The 21,947-nt window shown below is 37.1% G+C and overlaps 1 protein-coding gene across 1 annotated transcript in view; it reads left to right on the forward strand.

Moving 5' to 3' along the window:
• RGS22 (regulator of G protein signaling 22) overlaps positions 1 to 21,947 on the forward strand; it is a gene marked incomplete at its 3' end in the record, with an annotated part of 176,305 nt that overhangs the window by 65,803 nt on the left and 88,555 nt on the right. Inside the window, exons 10-13 of the mRNA XM_080694745.1 lie at positions 4,620 to 4,753; positions 10,822 to 10,936; positions 12,694 to 12,819; positions 13,605 to 13,706. Coding sequence (XP_080550871.1) covers positions 4,620 to 4,753; positions 10,822 to 10,936; positions 12,694 to 12,819; positions 13,605 to 13,706 — 477 coding nt within the window. The remainder of the gene's footprint in view (positions 1 to 4,619; positions 4,754 to 10,821; positions 10,937 to 12,693; positions 12,820 to 13,604; positions 13,707 to 21,947) is intronic.

Raw genomic sequence — 21,947 nt, forward strand, 5'->3', positions numbered from 1 at the left:
CCCATTTAATATGATGTTGGCAGTGGGCTTATCGTAGATTGCCTTAATAATGTTGAGATATGTTCCTTCTATTCCAATTCTCTGCAGTTTTTTTTTATCATAAATGGATGTTGAATTTTATCAAATGCTTTTTCATTGTCTATTGAAATGATCATGTGGTTTTTGTCTTTGATTCTGTTTATATGATGGATTACATGGATTGATTTTTGTATACTGAACCAGCCTTGCATCCCTGGGATGAACCCTACCTGGTCATGGTGTATGATTTTCTTGATGTGGTTTTGAATGCGTGTTGCTAGTATTTTGTTTAATAGTTTTGCATCCAAGCTCATCAGAGATATAGGCCTGTAGTTTTCCTTCCTTTAACTGTCTTTATTCAGTTTGGGTATTAGTGTGATGTTGGCTTCATAGAATGTATTTGGGAGAGTCCCGGTTTTTTCTATTTCACGAAATAGTTTGAGGAGTATTGGGGTTAGCTCTTCTATAAAGGTTTTATAGAATTCACTTGGGAAACCATCTGGTCCTGGGCTTTTTTTTTTGATGGTAAGCTCTTTATTGCTGTTTCAATCTCTTTCATTGTTATTGGTTGGTTTAAGTGTTCTATATCTTCTTGACTCAGTTTAGGAAGGTTGTATTTATCTAGGAAGTTGTCAATTTCCTCCAGGTTTTCCATTTTGTCGGAGTATAGTTTTTCAAAGTAGTTTCTGATAATCCTCTGGATTTCTAGACTGTCAGTAGTGATTTCTCCTTTTTAATCCCTTATCTTCATAATTTGGGTTGATTCTCTCTTTTTTTTAGTTAGGTTGGCTAGTGATTTATCTATCTTGTTAATTTTTCCAAGAAACCAGCTTTTGGTTTTGTTGATTTTCTGTATTTTTTTATTCTCTATTTCGTTAATTTCTGCTCTAATTTTAATAATTTCCTGTCTTCTTTGTTTTACCTTCTATTAGAATATAAGATATTTTTTCTCTATTAACTACTTATCCTCAGTGCCTAGAATAGTGCCTGGCATGAAGTAGCAACAGCAAAATGACTAGTAAGCTTTTGTCACACGAGGAAGAATAAGATATCACAAAAAGATAAAGGAAAAAATTAACTAATTTCAAGAGAATAAATAGCCCTATATACTTTGGCTCAGAGATCCAATAACTAGGTAAAACCGTCAGTTCGGTAATAAAGAACCTAATTAACCTTAGTTGCCTTTGAAAGTATCACAAAATGTAGACTGTCATTGACCATAGTCACACACAACCTTTTCAAAAGATTACTTCATCTGGGCATGGTGGCGCAGGCTTGTAATCCCCACACTTGGAAGGCGGAGACAGGAGGATCGTGTTGGTTAGAAGCCAGCCTTGCTGGCTTAAGAGACCCTGTTTCCAAATAAAAATATAAAATAGGTCTGGGAGTGTAGCCCGGAGGTAGAAGGGTTTCCAGGAACCCTGGTGATGGGGTATGTCCATACAGTGCCTAAGGAGATTCGGCCTGAGTGGCCTATGGCCTAAGGCAAAACTTTAAGTAAAGTGATTCAGCAGAAAAGGGGCAAAGATGGCGCCTGGAGGAAGCTACGAAGGTGTGGTTTCCCCATTCATTATGGGTGGGGAGACTGAGCGGTTTTTCCCTTTCTACCTTTAAAGGAGCTTCCCCGCACACATGAATGGCTCATGTACTGGCCTGGGATTGGCTGTAAACTACATGCTAGTGATCTTTATCCCTGATAGGCTAGGCTATTTCTCATGGAAATTCCCCTTGTGGCTTGGTGCTATATATAGGACTGCTTGGAGAGAAATAAATGAGATCTTGTTTGACTTGACTCCCAGCTCGTGGGTTTGTGTTCGAGTCATCGGTACTCATCATCTTGCCAAGCTCCGCCAGCTGTCGGGCTGGATTCCCTACACCCTGGTACCACCAAAATTAAAAAAAAAAATGATTTCATATTCAAGATATCTTTATTTATTTATTTATTTATTTATTTATTTATTTATTTATTTATTTTTTGGTGGTACTGGGGTTCCTGGAAGCCCCTCTACCTCCAGGCTACACTCCCAGACATTTTTTTTTACATTTTTACATTTTTATTTGAAAACAGGGTCTCCTAAGCCAGCGTGCGCGGCTGGCTTCGAACCTGCGCGATCCTCCTGTCTCTGCCTCCCAAGCGCGGGGATTACAAGCGTGCACCACCACGCCCAGCTAAGATATCTTGATTTAAAGGCAGGAAGATGTACATTACAGTTTTTAAGGTTTTGCTTCTACAAGTAGCATTTTAGATCTGAAGAGACATTATAATGTTTCTCTGTGGGTGGTTTCCTAACCCTAGATATATATTATAAATCACTTGGAGAATTTTCAAAACATAACTGTGCCTGGATCCACCTTCAGATTCTGATTTAATTGATCTGGAATTCATTAGGGTCACTGAAAATTGGGGTGTTCCCAACTCAGCTTGAACATTAAAACCACATTTTAGAATCTGCATTTTAGTAGGATTCCCAGGTGACCCATGTGGGAAGCGTTGATACTGGCTGGCGAGTCTCAAGCTCTGACATACCTGAGCAGCACCCAGAGACTATGAAGCAGACTCCTGGCATCCACCAGAGATCAGGCCTCAGTAGGGCTGTTGGGGCTCAAGGGCTTGAATTTCTAACCAGCTCCTTCCCCGATAATGTTCTTGCTACTCTTCTGGGTACCAAACTTTGACTTAGTGTCCCTTTAGTGCACCAATGTTTTATCCATTGTATTGATTTCTTCCTGATCACCTTTGAATCTTGTGCATGCCCCTGCACTGATTAAGCCTCCTGGTTCACCCTTGGCGACACAATCACTAGATAAACACACATCTTGGAGGCATGGTGCAGGGACTATGCCATCTGATAAAGTAAATATTTGTATAAACAATAATACTAAACTGAGAGGTAAGGAGAGGAAAAATCAGTGATGTGGTTATGAAAAGGACCTTGAATAAGCGAACAGTGCCAAAGGAATGGGAGGAGATTAGCTTACGTGAAAAAGCGGTGGAAACATAAGTTCTCCTCTGCTGCCTTTGTTTGGCTTCCTCAGAATCGGCTCCATATGTTGTCCTTGATAGTTCTAGTTGGACAGTGTGTTCTGATCTCTATCCCCCCCCCCCCCTTGGCAGGAAAAACTAAGAAATTACACTCAGAACCATTTTATTTTTCCCATTATATAATTAAGGTATAACTTATATAAAGCAAGATACTCTTTTAAATTTATAGTTCTACAAATTTTGACATATGCATACAGTATGGAACCACCATCACAGTTGTGACCCAGGAAAGTTTTTACCCCACTCTCTTCCTCCTTAATTCTACCATTTTGTCAGTTTTACCCTGATCATTTACATTTTGGCTATGTTCCTAGCTTGAAGCCAGCAAGCTCAAACACTCTAACGTAGACATTTTTCTATATGATATACTTAGATTGTTTTTATTATTGTGGTAAAAACCACATAACATAACATTTACCAGCTTAGTCATTTTTTTTAGTGTACAGCTCACTAATGTTGAGGATGTCCACAATTTTGTGAAATAAATGATGAGAATTTTTCCATCATTCAAATCTGGCTCTATACCCACTATGCACGCCCTCTCCACCTCCTGTAAACTACCATTCTATTTTTATTTTCTATAAATTTTATTCTTTGCATGTTATATGTTTAATCATAAACTCAGCCCCATGGTACCTTTCATTTATTAAGTGTCTCTGTTCTGAATTATTAAAACATATGTGTTTCCCCTACTCCACTGAGCTGCTGTGCCACTCACAGCTCCATCTATTCCATTTACTAATTCTCTTTCTGTTCTTTTTTTGTGTGTGTGTGGTACTGGGGTTCCTGGAAGCCCTTCTACCTCCGGGCTACACTCCCAGACCTATTTTATAATTTTGAAAACAGGGTCTCTTAAGCCAGCGTGGCTGGCTTCGAACCTGTACAATCCTTCTGTCTCTGCCCCCAAGCGCAGGGATTACAAGTGTGCACCACCACGCCCGGCTCTCTTTCTGGTCTAAAGTCAGTATTTTTTAGTTTCACTTGGTCCCTAACTCTATGAGTTGCCTACCAGAGTTGTTCTACCTCAATTTGCCTCTGCAGAACTGTTGTTTTAATTCACTTTCGGAGAGCTGATACTATGTTGTGGGTACCTCTAAGCTACTATTTTCTCCTCTACTATAAAGTACTTATAAGAATGGAAAACATACCGGTGAAAATATAATGTCCAAGAATGGAAGATAACAGTGCTATTACGATAGAGATCCTGTCTAATGGACCAAGTTGTCCTTGTTTAATTTTCCTGCCTGGGACTCTCCTACCCTGTTACACACAGTCTCTTTTCAGCGGTGGGGTTCAGGATATACAAGACAGCCTTTGGCTCTTCATTTCTTAAAATTTAAATTGCTGTTGGATTTCACCTATTGGTTACATAAAACTGGGATTTGGAGAAAGAGAAAAGTTCTATTTTAATGGGAAACATTAAATAAGAGGTAAAGAGAAGAAATCCTCTAGTGTTCAAAACAAAAATTGAGGCACATGGACTGAACTCTGTTTTATTTCCTCTCCTTTTTAAAATTTTGCTCACATTTGATTTTGTTTGTTGTTTTATCACTTTCAGAAAGAAGAATTGAGTTCATTTCACCCTTCTCAAGCTCCCCAAAAATTACCTAGTGTAAAAATAGCAACTCATAAACCTTGGAAGAGTGAGTCTTTGTCTGTAGTGGCCTCTAAGGAAGATGGGATTGAGAAAGGGTAGGTACCACTCTGTGTGTGCCAAGTGCTTATCTGCAATGGTAAGATTTTTGAAGAGTTTTTAAATTAAATAAAAATTGAAAGCTAGCATGCTGATTTTCATGTAGATTCTTAGATTTCAGCTTGATGTATTAAGGGCTTATACTTGCTGTAAATACTGTGCATTAGGAGTAGAATTCTACATATTAGTAATCTCAAATAGTAATCTTAAAGAGATGGTACTGCTGGCCTTTACCCTTTTATGAATGATACAATCAAGATTTCTCTGAGAAACCAACTTCTAATAGTTTGGTTCTATTTAATGATTTATATTCTTTTTCAAATACGAGAACTTTTAAGAATCTCATGAAATCATGATTAATACAGTATATTAATATGTTCAGGTTTGTGCTCACATACTTAGCCTTTTTATTGTTCTTTATTTCCAATGGGAGTATTTTTCTTTATCCTGATAAATAACCTCTGGTTTTAACTTTTAAAGGGGGGTCTTTTTTTGGATTGGGGATCAAACCCAGGGTGGTGTACTTGCCAGGTAAGTGCTTTGCCACTGAGCAACATCCCAGCCCTGGTTTTAACTTTGAAAAAATGCTTTATTTAATCATTTGTTACTTCACCTTCATTCTTTATTATCAAAGTAAAATAAATATAATATAAAATTCACCACTTACATTATACTTAAAGAGTATAAGAAGTGAGTTTTACTATATTACTAAAGTTGTCCAACCATCACTATTTCCTGAACATTTTATACACCCCAAAGAAGGCCCATGCTCTTACTAGTCACTCCACATTCCCTTTCTACAGTGTCTGGCAATCACTTTATATATAGATAGATTTGCTTCTTGTGGACATTTTACATAAATGGAATCATATAGCGTGTGGCCTTTTGTGTCTGTCTTCTTTTATTTAGCCTGATGTTTTCAAAGTTCTTCATGTTGTATTCATTTTTATTCTTAAATATTTGTTGCAATGTGTAGATTGTTATTTTTCTTCAGCATATTGAAGACATTATTTTGTTGTCTTCTAGTTCTCAGTGTTTATGTTGAGATATTAGCTGCCAGGCTAATTATTCTTCTTCTGAAGGTAACATATCTTCTCTCCAATTGCTCTAGGATTATCCTTTAATGAAAATATAATTATTTAATTAGTTTGTTATTATGATCTTACCTTTTCCTTAGCCATGGATTCCCTTTCATGTAACCAGTTCAGAATTATTTGATCCAGAGACTTTGAGGTCTTTGATCAGTTTTGGCAAAGTCTCGGCTGTCACCTCATCTCATACTGTTTCTCACTTACTCTGTCCTTTGATCCTGGGATTGACTAAATGTAAGTCAGACTTCCTCAGTTTATCCCCTAGTACCCTGTTATCTATATCCCATCCTGCTACCCATCATGCTTTATTCCAGATATTTAATCTACCTTTCAGTTCACTGTTTATTTCTTAAACTCTATCTAATCTTGCTAATTGCATCTTTTGAGTTTCCAATTTCAGTTACTATATTCTTAAAAATATTAAACTTTTCTTTGGCTATTTTATAATTATCCCATTTTAATAGTTTCTAGTTATCTGCTGATATTCTCAGTCTCGGTGCTTTTGTTTTATCTATTTAATCATAGTTGGTTATCTGTTGTTTTTAATATCTGGAGCTCCTATGATCCTATTGTTCTATCTTTAGCTGTTTTTATGTTATGGTTGTCTTTTTTGTGCTTATGCCTTATTTTTGTTCATTTTATGCTAAACTACTTATTTAAAAATTTGTTTGCAGAATTTATTTGAAGCTTAGGATTCACATTACATTTTTCCAGAACACATTTATTTTCTTTGATTTTACTAGACAAGTCAAGCGATACTGAGCTAGGATCATCTTTATCCAGTTGTAGGCATTTTTTTCTCCAACAGCAAAATGATTTAAAGTTATGCTGAAGTATATGCAAGGATTTGTTTACCTCTAATATACCCCTATTACTAGGATGCTGACCTTCAGGTTCCCAACCAAAAGTATGAAAACTTATCAGTGCAATTCTGTTCAACATGCTTCTAGATACTCTTAATTATCAGCAACTCTCAGGGAAAAGGAGGCCTCGAATGACAAATTTATTTCTGTGTCTTTGTGAGTTTTTATCCTCTGAGTTTTGGCTAAATAGTTTGTTTCTTTTCTTCGTTCTATTCTTTCTTTTATTTAATTTTTGTGTGGTTCTAGGTAATGAACACAGCTGTGGTGGTGCTCTGTCAGTGACTTACATCTCCAGAACGTTGTTGTTGTTGTTGTTGTTGTTGTTGTTGTTGTTGTTAGGGATTGAACTGGGGGTCATTCTACCTCTGAGCTAATCCCCCAGCCCTCCTTTTTAAAATTCTGAAACAGGGTCCCACTGAATTGCTGAGGCTGGTTTCAAACCATTGATCCTCCTGTTTCAGACTTCCAGGTACTGAGAATACAGGTGTGCCCTACTATGCTTGGCTTCCAGCATTTTCTTTTTTAATTTTGAAACAGTGTCTCTCTAATTTGCTGAGGTTTGCTGCAAACTTGCAGTCCTCCTGTCTCAGCCTCCCAAGTACTGTTAGTATAGACATGCATTACCACACATACTTTGCTTAACAATTCTTAATTATATTGTTAGCACTCAAATGCCTTCAAGTATGTATGTATGTATGTATGTATGTATGTATGTATGTATTATGTATGTATGTATGTATGTATGTATGTATTTTGGTACTGGACATTGAACCCAGGGATTTTTTTACCTCTTAGCTACATACACCCCCAGCCCTATTTTTTTTATTTATTTATTTATTTATTTATTTATTTATTTATTTATTTATTTTTCATGATACTGAAGATGGGACCCAGGGTCCTTCTACCTCTAGGCTAAACCCCCAGAGCTATTTTGTTTTTTATTTTGAAACAGGGTTGTAACAGTTTGAGATGTAACAGTGGATTCTTGTTCTTAGATAGTTTAGAAAAAATTTCCAGATGCTGGGCATGATGGCACACACTTGTAACCCCAGCATTTGAGAGGCTGAGAGAGGAAGATTGCGTTTTGCTGCCAGTCTCAGCTACTGAGTGAGGCCCACTGTAACTCAGTGAGACCCTGTTTCAAAATAAGTAATAAAAACACAATAGGGCAGGACATGTAGCTCATAGGTAGAATGCCCCTGGGTTCCATCCCCAGTACTACAAAAAAAAAAAAAAAATTGCCAGAACTGCTGCAAGCTTAAGTGAAGTTTTATTATTACAAGGTAGAAAAAGGGGACAGAACAATCAAAGTACTAAATCAGAGGGACAGAGTGGAGTGCCTTGAAAGTAAGACACTGAGGTCTCTGAACACATAATATGTTTCATAAGAATTTAATCTCCTTTCTCCCATCCTGTTTAGCCAATAGTAGTCTTTTCCCATCCAAAGCAGGTGCAGGCCTGCCAGTTCTATCTGCTGTGTGAGTGTTTTCTGTTAGTTACCTTTGTTCACAGGGACAGACAGGTCTGACATCACTGATCAAAATGTGTTACTTGGTTAGCAAGGTCGGGGGGCTGCGTGGTAGAAGCCTGCTAATTTTTTTTTTTTTCTTGAAACATGTATTGTCCTTGGTGAGTTCTCAGCTTTTCCTTACCTCTATCTTTTAGAAGTTACGCATTATGTTTAAAACTTGTTTTTTTTTTTTAGATAAAGAAAAGAAACAGGAATATAATATTTTAAAGTATGGGGGTTTGGGGGCTATATTTTGTGTTATTAATAATTAATATTTGCTTAATATAGCTTGCTTTTCATCTTTTAATTTTAGTCTAAACTGTTCTGACAGTCTATATAATTCTTTTTCTAAGTGTAGGTGTCTGTAATTTCCACAGTCAGTATTTAGCTGGGCTAACAGCCAACTTTAGCTGACCAAGGTCAACCTTGGTTGTAGCTCTTGGCTAATAGTTTAGAGGCAGAGAAAAGGATTTTATTGTTATGCCTAAGTATAAAAGGTTGTTCTTATTAACAAATAATTACTGCCCTTATTAACAACCAATACAGGCTCAGTCCCCATCAAGGATGTCACTAACCTGCTATCCTCCTGTCTCAGCCTCCCTGGCAGTAGAATCACACCACCATGTCTGGCCAACCTATTTTATTTTTGCATTCTATTTGGCTTTTCTAATTTTCTTCAGTGTGAATTTGGCCAGATCACCTTGTCTGACACTTTCAAGAGTAGCAGTTAATTGGTTTTCATGGTACTGATATTTTGCTTGCCTTACATCAGTTAATTTTTATTGTATCTCCATGAAGAAGGCATTATAGTAGTTTTCAGGTGATTAAACGAGCAAAATGATATATAGGCATATGTTTGATAAAAGAACATGAATTCTGAAGACTACAGTGTTATAGCTAGAGTATGCAATGTTACACAGAACATCAGGACTTAGGCTAAAAAGATAAATGAGGTTCAGGAATTTCTTATCTGTCATTTTAAATAATATTCTCTATAAACTGAAAATCAACTGGATGATTTTTTGTGTCATTTATTTAAATTAAACTTAAAAAAATTATAAATATATACATAGTTCAAAAATAGGGATTGGGAGGATAGTTCAGTGGTAGACCACTTGCATAGCATGTAGGTCTTGGGTTTGATCCATGTGAGGCTGGGGACCGAGGGCCTCAGGGCATGGTGTGGGGGGTGAGAGATCACATGGGCTAGGCTTCTCACATCATAGATGCCAGAAGTAGGTCACATGTAATTGTGAGAAATGATATAGAGAGCCCATAGATCCTCCATTCAGTATCCCTCAATTGTAATATCCTGTATAGTTATCATACAATGTTAGAACCAGGAAATTGATATTTATACAACCCATCCACCTTATTATATTTCACCAGTTTTATATGCACTTATGTGTATGAGTGCTCATGCACACACACATGTGTTTAGTTTTATACTATTTTATCACAGGTATATTGTCACGAGACTGTCACCACAGTTGAGATAACAAGCAGTCCCATCACAGGGACCTCTTGGGCTACCATTTGATACCCACAACCACTTGCCATGGTTCCACTATTTTTCTCCAGCCATTGGCCATCACTCATCTGTTATCCATCTCTAATTTTGTCATTTCAAGAATGTTAAATAAATGGGATTATGAACATGAAGTATGCAACCTTTTGAGATTGACATTTTTTATTCAGCACAATTCCTTTGAGATCTATCCAAGTTGTTGAAAATGTTCATAGTTTGTTTCTTTTGTTGCTGAGTAATATTCCATAGATTATACTCTTTAAAAACTTTTGCATATAACGATTTGGAGTGAGTCAAAGTAATAGTTAAAATACTAGGTTTAGGAGAAAGTACTTTGTTAGTTATTCCTCTATAGTGTTTCCTCCTTTGTTTAGATGAAGGAGGAAATACTATAGATGAGCAAATAAGGCAATCTAACTGAGGGGGATGGGAGGGGGAAGAGGGAAATTCCCTGATGTACGTGATGTACATCCACAAACACATCAAAGTCAATCACTCAGCCAAACATGAGAAAGAGGAAGGAGGAAGGGAATGGGGTGGGAACTGGGGAAGGGCTGATTGGGTGATGTGTGCATGTATGTCTGCCATCTTGTATTCCATTAAGATGTATGACTACAATGAACCAATAAAAAATTTAAAAAGTTATTCCTAAGTATTTTGTGGTTTTTAGGCTACTGCAACTGTTCATTGCTAGTATACAAAAATGCAGTTAGTTTTTGTATATTTATTAGGTGTCCTGTGACCTTACTGAACTTACAAAATTTTAATGGGTGCTAAGTATCATCTGAGAACATGAAAATTTTTAATTCTTTCTTTTCAATAAGGATACCTTTTATTTCTTTTTCTTGCCCAGTTGCCTTAGCTAGAATCTCCAGTATAATGCTGCATAGGAGTGGAAAGGGCAGACATTCTGGTCTTATTCCCAGTTTGAAGGGAAGGCATTCAGTCTTTCACTACATGTATAATATTAGCTGATTTTTTCATATTCTTTGTCATTTTGAGGAAGTTTCTTGGTGCCATATTACAAGAGTGCTCAAAATTTGTTGATCAGTTGGGTCTAATCCCTTTAATTTAGGTCAAAGCACATGTCAGAAACCAGAAAAGTCATTCGCTTAACATCTTTTACTGACATTTCTGAATGCCTGAAGCCTGAGTTGGATAGAAGGTATACATACACAGAAGAACCTAAGGTAAGTACATTGAGGAATGAATAAACCTATTTCTCATTTCACTGGTTGATATCACCTGCTCTTAATAATTTTTAATTGACTCACATATTTCCCCTACTAAGTAACACTTTTTATACTTTCATTGGTGCATTATAGTCTCTGTCATAATGAGTTCATAGTGATGGTAACATACACACACAGCCCTTGGTGGGCTTTCCCTGGGCTCCACTCCATCCCCCCTTCCCCATATGGGTATTGAGATTGACACTGGTATCCTCACATATGTATACAATGTGGATGGAAGCGATTCCTCCATTGGTTCTTCCTCTGCCCTCCCTTCCCCTAGTCCACCTCCCTCCACTGCTGTTTCTCTGCCATTATTTGAAGCACCTTTGGTATCCAGATTACACCCCAGCTTCTGCATAAGAGAAAAACATATGACCCTTCACTTTGTGACTGGCTAATATAATTTAACATAATTAAGCAGGACATTTTTTTATTGTAAAAGGATTTTTTACACAAAATTTATACTGTGTTTCCTTTTTGTAGTGCTATGCTGCTCTGTACTGCATTGATTACAAAAACAACTGTTCTGGTTTGTTCTGGGAGTATGGTAACACCCCAGACACAAAACAACACCCTCTAGCACCTTTATTAGATGTTTAACTATTAATGAAATAATATTTGAAGTTAAATTTTGAAAATCTATAGTTTTTAAAAGGCAGAGTATTACAACATGGATTTAATGCACCTGGCTTAAATGAAACTTCACATCTCTTAAGGATTATACTTGAAGTAGAAACCTCAGCAGCCGTAATACAGTCTAAATACTTAGCTGTGTTTGTATAACTATTTGTTTTATTCTAGCAAATAAATTCTTTTTCTTTAACTAGGATTGTTTTTTCTACTAAAATAATTTTTTAAAAGTATGTAATGCTGATAGCTAAGTATCATTAAAACATTCAGTTTTTACCTCAGAATTTGTTTAGCAGGCAGCTAAAGAGAGAGGCAGAGAGACATTATGAGAAACAGAGCAACAGCTTTACTTAATCCCTACATTTTTCATGCCATACTGGATTTGAGATTACAAAGAAGACTGAGTTCCACAAAACAAACAAAAAGAAGTTCATGTGGATAGTAGATACCCTTTCACATTCTGGAGTCGCTCCTGTGCTTGGAGAAATTGCTTCCCATGTTTCAAGGATGGTGCTCGGGTTGCTAGCATTGTTGGCAGAGAAGCCATAAACAGCAGAGTTTTATGAGAATTTATACTGCCTTTTATGGTCCTCGGGCCATGACCCATGTAGGGTGACACTGTCCAGAGAGGGACCCCCTAAGGACAGTTAATGAGCAGCACTGAGAGGCCTTGAAGATAGTTCTTTTTATAGTTCTCTTGTAGCTATAATAACAGCACCTCAAGGCTAAAATAACAGTAAATATGTAGGAAAGAGGCCACCAACAGAGATTTGGAAGACTCCTCAAGTGGTGTTTCACTGTTCCTGAAATGTAAAAATAATTGAGGTTAGGAAGTCACTTCAAGCATCAAGTTTGAAATCACATTGGATTATAGTAGAATGAATTCTGTTGGGCTTTGTAAATGAATTTTATATGACAGTGAGGTGCAAACATACTGTGTTAATTACATATATGGTACAAAAATACAGCAAAAAGACCAGTGAGAAAACAACAACTTGGTAGAATTTATGAAACTCACTTGTATAGTGCTATAAAAATTATAATATTTTTTGGTGAATAATGGACTTTGTTTTGTTGTCTAGGTTAAAACAATAACAGATATTGATGCCTTAGGAGGTTTTGACATGGAAAATTTATTGCAATCTTTGTATGTAGAAAATAGAGCTGGATTTTTCTTTACTAAATTTTGTGAGACTTCAGGAAACAAGGTAGATAAGAATTCTTTAAAACTAATTTTATAATTTTGCTCCATTTAAAAATAAGTAATATTGAAATAACTCAGTGATCCAATAGTTATATTTGGTGCTAAAATTTCCATGTCTGGTCAGAAAATCAATCCTTGATATTTAGTAAAAATGTAAACATCTCATATACAATTTTCTTTGGCTTACCATCTTACTAAAATTACAAAGAAAAGTAAAATATAGATAGGGAGTGATTTGAATGACTAATAATGATTTAATTTTGTATAATTTAATATCAATATAATATATTTTAAATTTAGGGTTGATTTAAATTTAGGTTGATAGGTTCTATAAATTCTTTAGTAATTTAAAAAATTACAAATTATAAGTAGAGAAAATTATTTCAATTTTTAAAAAATCACCATTTATTTGGGTTGAATGAAAAGTATTTAACTGGCTCAATTATTATAGTAATCTTTGGTTCTATTATAGTATACATTTGGCCATATATTAAAAAATTTCATATTTTGGTTTTATACCAGAAACGTGGTCACTCTTCAACAAAAAATCAACTTTAAACATTATTTTAGTGACTAATTATGTGACAGGCATACATGCAAAAATATGTTTGAGCAACAATAAATATTTTGTATATGGCCAGTAATTTGATAGAAAATTAAAACCATCTTAAATTGAACCTGATTTATGATATCAGCAAGGAGCTAAACAATTACTTATATTTGAAATTAGAACTTTGTAGAGTTTTAGTAGTTGAATAGTAATAATTTATATACTTTTTCCATTTGTAGCTGTGGAAGAACTGTGTGTACTTCTGGTTTGACCTACAGGCTTATCATCAGCTTTTCTACCAAGAAACACTTCAGCCTTTTAAAGTATGCAAGCAAGCACAAGTAAGTAGTAAATAATGTTGGTTCCATGTGAAGCTCTGAGTACACAGGGAAATAAAAATTGTGTCTAGCCCCAAACAAGAGAAATCTGGGATCATAGGAAAAAAGGCAGAAGTTAAATTGTTGACATGGGATTACTTTACTTAAATAACAGCAGAATATTTTCTCATAATCTGATTTGTGAGTTTCCAGCTTTATCTATTTTATTGTTTACTTTCTCTTTGCTGCCAACTACTTGTTCTTCCAATAATGAAGCATCTCTCTTTTCTCCCTGACCTTATACCAGTTTGGTTTGACTGGGGGTGATTTAAGAGAGAATTCTGAGTAGACTCGCAGTGAGTCATTGGAGGGACCGGGCGGTGGCAGTGGCCTGTGTCCTCTGAGCTTCCTGTAGACATCAGCTCGCGGTGCCAGGCTGCTTCAACTGGCTTTGCGTGTCCAGGCCCCACGTAGGTGCCCGGGCTTCTGTGCTAAACACCCTGTGGAAGGCTATTCACAGGGTAGAGGAGAGATGTTTCAAGACCACCCTGAAGCCAAATAGAGGACAATGAACAGAAACTCTGAGGGTTTCTTTTGGAGGAGGAAGGAAAGGGAACAGAATTATGACTCAAGCTGACTTATCTTTTCAGCTTTTTATTCTTAGGCTCTTCTGATCTTTTATAGAGAGAGGTCTCCAAGCCTAGAAAACTGCTAAACAGTTCTATATCTGTTGATCACTTAAGTGATTTTTATAGCCCGTTCCAGAGGATCCCCCCCTGAAACCATGCTGAGGAAACTAGCTTCATGTCTTTATTTATTATTTTATAATCTCATTCAGGACATCAGAGTATACTGCTGGATGTCTGTTGCTTCCACCACCCTGGCTCTTGCTTGAATAACTATGCTTTGTAAATCAGTGACGGAACTTTGTACTTTTACCATGAGAATAAGGACTTAAGTTCCTACATGGCCCAGATGTCTCCATGAAATCATGAAATTAATCTCTAATTTACCAGTACCATTTTCTGAGACCACACAGTTGAGTGTTCTGCCTGTTAATCTTCTACCTGTAATTCACTGTTTGTCCCCCTCCCCCTAACCTATTGCCCTTGTCTGCTGTAGTACCCATCCGTTATTTTTATTATGTTTTCACTACTACAAAGAGTACTCCTCCAGAAATCTTCAGTTGCTCAATGAAGTGGGATTTTTTTGTTGTTAATAATAACCAGATTTCTGTGCACTTGTAAAGAAGGGAATTCTGTTTGAGCTTGGTAGACTTATTATTTCTTAGTAAAGGTATTATTCAACTAATTACAAATGGTTGTAAACATAACACTGACAGTTTGGATTATTCAGAGATGGAGTCTTCTATTTGGGGATTATCAAGGCCTGTAAGCTTTTTCTCTGCATTCTCTTTTGGGGAGTCAAGGCAGGGTTGCAGAAGGGAAACAATGGAGACATTTTCTTTTATGAATAAATAGGGAGAAATAGAGCAAATTCACGTGAGTTTTTATGTATTTTCTTCTTGCATCTATGATTACTTCACTTTTCATTTATATGTTTATTTATTTTTGGTAGGAGGAGCAATTGTCTAAGTTGGTTCTGGCTTTAATTATCCAAAGTCTCTGTGCCTCCAGATGGAAAAATTGTCTGTAATACCAGAATTCTGTAGGTTTGTTTCACGATATGAAATAGAAGTAGCATATGAATTTTTTCAAGCAAACATTTATAATATATATCTTTGGATTGTTAATGCTATAACATTAAGGCAGAATATAATCAGGTATTATCTTAAAATTGCTGTGAACTTAAATTTTATTGTTTTCATACACCTGCCAAGTTATATACTATGCAACCAACAGATAATTCCCAGGAAACAATCTTGCATGCTTTTCAGTACACATGCCCTGAAGTTTTATTGCCCCATGAAATATTGTAGAAATATCTGTAGACAGACCAGATGGGGAAGAGACAGGGGCAGTGACTAAGCATGTCTGAAAAGTACAAGAGTTTGAACCACTTTCTTGGACAATCCCTGAAGATATCATTGCATCACATTAAGAGAGCCATAGTACACAATTAGAAACCAATTTAAATGGTCTTGGCAAGAATAAAGGGAACCATTACTGTCCTGTAGAGATAAAATCTCTGACACTACCAACAGCCTGACAAGAAACTATTTACCACTGCTAAGATTTGAAAACTAAATTCTTTATCTTTTTTAGCATTATAGTTTTAGTGAGAGCATGACAATAGAGGGAAACAGACCTGCGTACCACAGCCTTCTGTAATTTCTTCCATACTTATGAATCTTTCAGACTGTCTCCCAATAAAGACTGTACATTTAAAATATACCACTGTCGCCGGGCGTGGTGGCGCACGCTTGTAATCCCCGCGCTTGGGAGGCGGAGACAGGAGGATCGCGCAGGTTCGAAGCCAGCCGCGCTGGCGTAAGAGACCCTGTTTCAAAAATATAAAATAGGTCTGGGAGCGTAGCTTGGAGGTAGAAGGGCTTCCAGGAACCCCAGTACCACCAAAAACAAACAAACACAAAAAAATCTACCACTGTCCATAGAATACACGTTGATTTTTGTGAAGAATTATGTGGAAAATGTAAGAGTAGATGAGTGAAAAGGGCAAGTAAGGATGAAATGGGAATAAGGAGTAAGAAAATGGCTAGGTACATGTACCACACTTTTACCACCAGTCTACTTAATGTGAGACACTCTCATGGCAGTGCAAAGTTGGACCTCAGAGTAGCACAGTGTTATTTTAATGTATCACTCAGATCAGAGGCTATATGACAGAAGAAAACAATCACAGAACTAGGAGTTTAAAGACATGAATTTGAGTCACATTCTGCTAGTTCCTAGCTGGGTAAAATTTGTCAAGTTGTTTAATAAACTTTGGTTTTGTGTTCTACAAAATGTGGGCCATAATAATATTTTACATTTTATTTCACTTTATTGGTGTGGTATTTACATGTAATATTTCTATTTTTGCATTATTTTAACATGAATACTAAAGTTCACATTTGTTTAATTGTTAGAAAGTATCCAAAATTAATCATTTTTATCCTCCTCTCAAGTGATTCAAGGATCTTAGAATACTTTAATCTATGTTGCCTTTTAAATATATAATTTTTGGACTTCCGGGAAGATGGCGACCGAGAAAAGCGGGGCTTAAGAGTCCCGCTAACAACCAATCTCCATTACCACAAAAAGAGCGCCTTTCATAGCCAGAAAACACCATCACCAGAAAAACAAAAAAACCACCAGGCTCCAGAGAGAAAGCGGACTGAGAACAGAGCTCAGGGCCACAGAGGAGACACACGCGCCCGAGGACGCGGCAGCAGCGCCATACTGCCGGCGGCAGCGGCGAACTCAACGGACGGCTACAGCAAGCCGAGGTGAGCCAATGCGGAACAGCCAGGCGGGATCTTTCGGCGCAGACAGCATTTAAAGCTCCCAGTGGCTGAGCTCAGCACACGCTGCAGGGATTCAGAGTGGAAAACAAAACCAGAGAAGAAAAAATACGCCAGCCTCATGGCCGAGGGCGTGGCAGAGGCGCCATATTGCCACCGGCGGCGGCGGCAGCAGCAGTGAATTCACCGAGTCCAGTACAGCTACATCTGCGTACTCAAGAACAGTGAGTCAAATTGCGGGCCACAGAGGAGAAATCGCAGTATTGTGCCTCCTGGGACTTGACCCAGTGAGGGAGTGGTGGTGGCAGAGATATCACACCATAGGAGAACGTGCAACCTGGCACCCCCCATAGTTTAAAGCAGCCTCTATCGACTCTCTGGGTCGGAGACTCTGTGATACAACACAGTAAAGAAGTAGTGGGGTCTGAGATAATACAGACTCGAGATCCAGAGCACCTTAAGTGAAGCCATAGTGACCCAAGGGAAGAACCCAGAGAAGGCACAAACCTCCGAAATCATGGGAAAGAGGAATAACACTGGAGTAATGAATGTGCACAACCCCACAACATCAGAACCTGATAAAACAGAAAATCAGAGATTTCTAGAAGATCAAATCAGGAAAATAACTGTAGAAATAATAGAGGTGCTTCGAAAAGAACTCAGAGAGAGCCAAAAAGAGATAAAGGATGCAATTAATGAAGTAAAGGCCTCAATTCAAAGCACAAACAACCGATTAGACCACATGGAGAACAGAATCTCGCTCTTAGAAGATGAGCAATCCAAAAATGAATGCATAGTTTCTAATCTAGAAAAAAATTTCCAACAGCAGGAATCTGACATTGAAGAAATATGGGCCCATCTTAAGAGAGCTAACCTAAGAATAATTGGAATAGAGGAGGGAAAAGAAAGTGATACCAAAGGGATCAACAATCTCTTCAAGGAAGTAATAGCAGAAAATTTTCCAAATATAGAGCAAGAGGTTGATACACAGATCCAGGAAACTTATAGAACTCCCTTTAGACAGGATCCGAGAAGAGGATCCCCACGCCATATAATTGTCAAAATGACCAATGTGGAAGCCAAGCAGAGAATCTTAAAGGCAACAAAAACAAAGGGCCAAGTGACATTCAGAGGCAAACCAATTAGAATCACTCCAGACTTCCCAAACCAAGTCATGAGAGCCAGAAGGGCTTGGAGTAACATATTCCAAACTCTGAAAGAAAACAACTTCCAGCCAAAAATTTCCTATCCAGCAAAACTTTCTATCAAATTAGATGGAGAAATAAGAAGCTTCCATGACAAACAGAAACTGAAGGAATTTATGTCTTCAAAACCAGCGCTAGAGAAAATACTCAAAGAGATTAACTACAAAGAAGAAATAGGTAACACTCACCAGAACCAGAGAAACAAGAGTTTCCATCCAACAGACAACTAAGATTGGTTATCTGTGGAGATTCATTATTTATGTTAGTCTTTTACCTATCTCTAAATTGTATTGTTTGCCTGTATTGTTGTTAATTTTTAGGATTTCTAGTTGGAATATTAATATACCTTCAGATATAGCATTTGGAAATATTTTATCCAATTCTATTAGTAACTTTTAACTCTGTTTACATTGTCTTTGGATATACAATATTTTCTTTTATTTTTTAGGGAGTTTGTATATTCTTCTGTTGCCTGTGCCATTGAAATCATATCCAAGAAATCACTGCCAATTTCAATGTTGTGAGGTTTTATGACCCAGATTTTCTCCTAAAAGTTTATAGTCTTAAGATTTATATTTAGGTCTTTTATCTAGTTTGAGTTAATACTTGTATGTGGGATTAGGTAAGGGTCCAATTTTATTCTTTTCCATGTAATTATTATTTTTCAACAATATTTAGTTAAAAGATTATTATTTCCACCACCAAATCTTCGTGGAAACCTTGTCAAAAATAACTTGACAATATAGGGAAGAAGTTAGCTCTAGGCTTGTATTTAACTCCAATGGTCTATATATCTGCCTTTAGAACAGTACTACACTGTTTCAATTATTGTAGCTTTATATGGTTTGAAATCAGAAAATATACATCTTCTAGCTTTGTTTTTGCTTCGAGATTGTTTTGGGTATCTAGAGTCCATATTCCATATCAGGATAGATTTTTTTCTGAAAAATAAATATATGATAGTTTCACCTAAAAAAAAGAAAAAAATATTCTCTGGTAAGAAAGAAAGCAAAAAGAAATATTGAAATGTTATCTTTAAGTCATCAAAAGCTTGGTATCAGACAAATGAAACTGTTATGTGAGATTATCATTTTTAATTTTGGATAAATTGCTATAATACTAGATGTCAACCACTAAGCCAAGCATGGGAGGGAGGGATGGGGAGAGAATGGGGTGGGGATCGGGTGGGGGTTGACTGGGCGATGTGTGCATGTATGTCTACAAAAGTTTGTATCCCACTATGATGTATGAATACAGTGCACCAATAAAATAAAATTATTTAAAAAAAATTAAATATATAATTTTTACATATGGAGAGAGAGACAGAGAGAGAGAGACAGAGAGAGAGACAGAGAGAGACAGAGAGAGAGAGAGAGAGAGAGAGAGAGAGAGAGAGAGAGAGAGAGAGAGAGAGACACTGAATATATGGTATTGCTTGAAATTGAACCTGGTTCATTGTACATGTTAGACAAGTACTCTATCTCTGAGCTACATTCCAAGGCCATGTACAATAATTTTTTGTCAATTTTGTTTTGCACTCTCCAGTTGGTCTTCATCATTTTTTGATACTGTTAATGCTTGTGTACATTTCACATCACACTCCTTTCTTTGGGCATAATTTCTAGTTTTTCATTAGGGCATACTAATAGCAAAAACATCTCAGGTTCATTTGTCTGAGAATGTCCATTTTATTCTGGTTGATGACTTTGCTGAATATAGAATTGTAGGCTGACAGTTTCCTCTCAGCACCTTGAAGATGTTCTTCTGTCTTCTGCTTCAATTGAGGTTGTTAGAGTTTACTATTGCTCCTTGTGGGAAGATGATTTTTCTCACTGTTATGCTGCCCAGGCTGCCCGGCTGGCCTCAAACTCTTGGGCTCAACTAACATTCCCATCTTTACCTCCCAGGTAGCCTGCACTACAGCTGTGGGTCATGGTGACTGGCTCTGCTTTTACACCTTTGGCTTTGGTGTTCTATCACTCACTTCCGTGTGTTTAATACAGTTATCTTTCTTGGGGTTCGTTTCCTTCTAGAATCTGATGAGTCATTCTTTTCAGCAATTGTAGAACAGCCTTAGTTCTTATTTCTTTCAGTCTTTCTACTTCATTTTTTGCATTCTCTTATTCTGGATTTCAGGCTGATCATTATCATTAGTGCTTTGCAATGTATTATCTTCTCTCTCTCTCTCTCTGTCTCTCTCTCTCTCTCTCTCTCCCTCTCTCTCTCTCCCTCCCTCCCTCTCTCTTTTCAGTACTAGGGGTAGAACCTAGGAGCATTCTACCTCCGAGCTACACCCCCAGCCCTGTTTTTTATTCTTTATTTTGAAACATGGTCTCACTGAGTTGCAAAGGGCCTCACTATGTAGCTGAGACTGTTGGCGAACCACAATCCTCCTGTCTCAGCCTCCCAAATACTGGGATTACAAGTGTGTGCTACCCAAAAAATAAGAAATCAGATGCTTTCCCTAATATGTGAGAGTTAGGGAGAAATGGGTCATAAGAGGAACTCTTGAAAGAGGAAATCCTATTGAGGAGCAAACAAGACAACCTAAAGGAGGAGAAAGGAGGGGGGAAGAGGAAAATCTCTAAAGCACACAATGTACTTAAACATATCGAAGTCAATCACTAAGCCAAGCAAGGGAGGGAGGGACGGGGAGGGAATGGGGTGGGAATTGGGTAGGGGTTAAATCAGCGATAAGTACATGTTTGTACACACAAGTTTTTTACCCCAATAAGTTGTATGAATATAATGTACCAATAAAAAAAATTAAAAAAAACCAAGTGTGTGCTACCATGCCTGGATCCGAACATACATATATCTCTTAACCTCTAATTTTTTCTGTCTTTTAATATCTGGGTAGTATGCTATAAATTAAAACAGATAAATTTTCTTTTATTTATTTTCTAATCTATGTATTATTTTTTCAGCAAATTGCATTTGGCTATTCCACCCACTGAATTAAATCATTTTAGGATTATGTTTTTTATTATTAAGCATTATATTTATGTTTTATAAATCTTCCCGGCATTTTTCCCTTTTGTCTTATTTTTATTTATTCTTTAAGTATTATTTTAAACATGTATTACAGTTGTAGTTGTATAAGTTATGTATTTCTCTATAAAACTATTACCACAAACTTATTGGCTTAGATCAACACACATTTATTACCTCACAGTTTATGCGTGTTAGAATTTTGGATACAGCTTGCAGGGTTCTCTGTAAGGCAAGGGTTGTACAGACTTCCTGATCTACACTGGGAAAGGGTCTGCTTCAGTGTTCACAGAATTGTTAGCAACATCTGAATGTCCAAACAGAGGGCCTCCGTTTTATGGTATCTGTGAGCCAGAGGCCACCCTCAGCTCAGGGCCCTGTGACCTTCTCCATGTGGCAGCTTACAACATGGCAGCTTGCTTCTCTAAGACATCAAGGGGGAAGTTCCTTACCAAGACAGGCATGGCATCTCATGTAATACAATCATATGCATGTAATTTCACACACACTATCACTCTTTCTGTATCCCATTGGTTAGAAACTACACATTATGCCCACACTGAGGAAGAGATCATGAAAGGGCATGAATACAGGGGATACTGTGTTCATGGGGATCAACTTGGAGTCTGACTGCCAGAGAATTCA

The sequence above is a fragment of the Muscardinus avellanarius genome, assembly GCF_963383645.1.
Source record: "Muscardinus avellanarius genome assembly, chromosome: 4".
NCBI lineage: Eukaryota > Metazoa > Chordata > Mammalia > Rodentia > Gliridae > Muscardinus > Muscardinus avellanarius.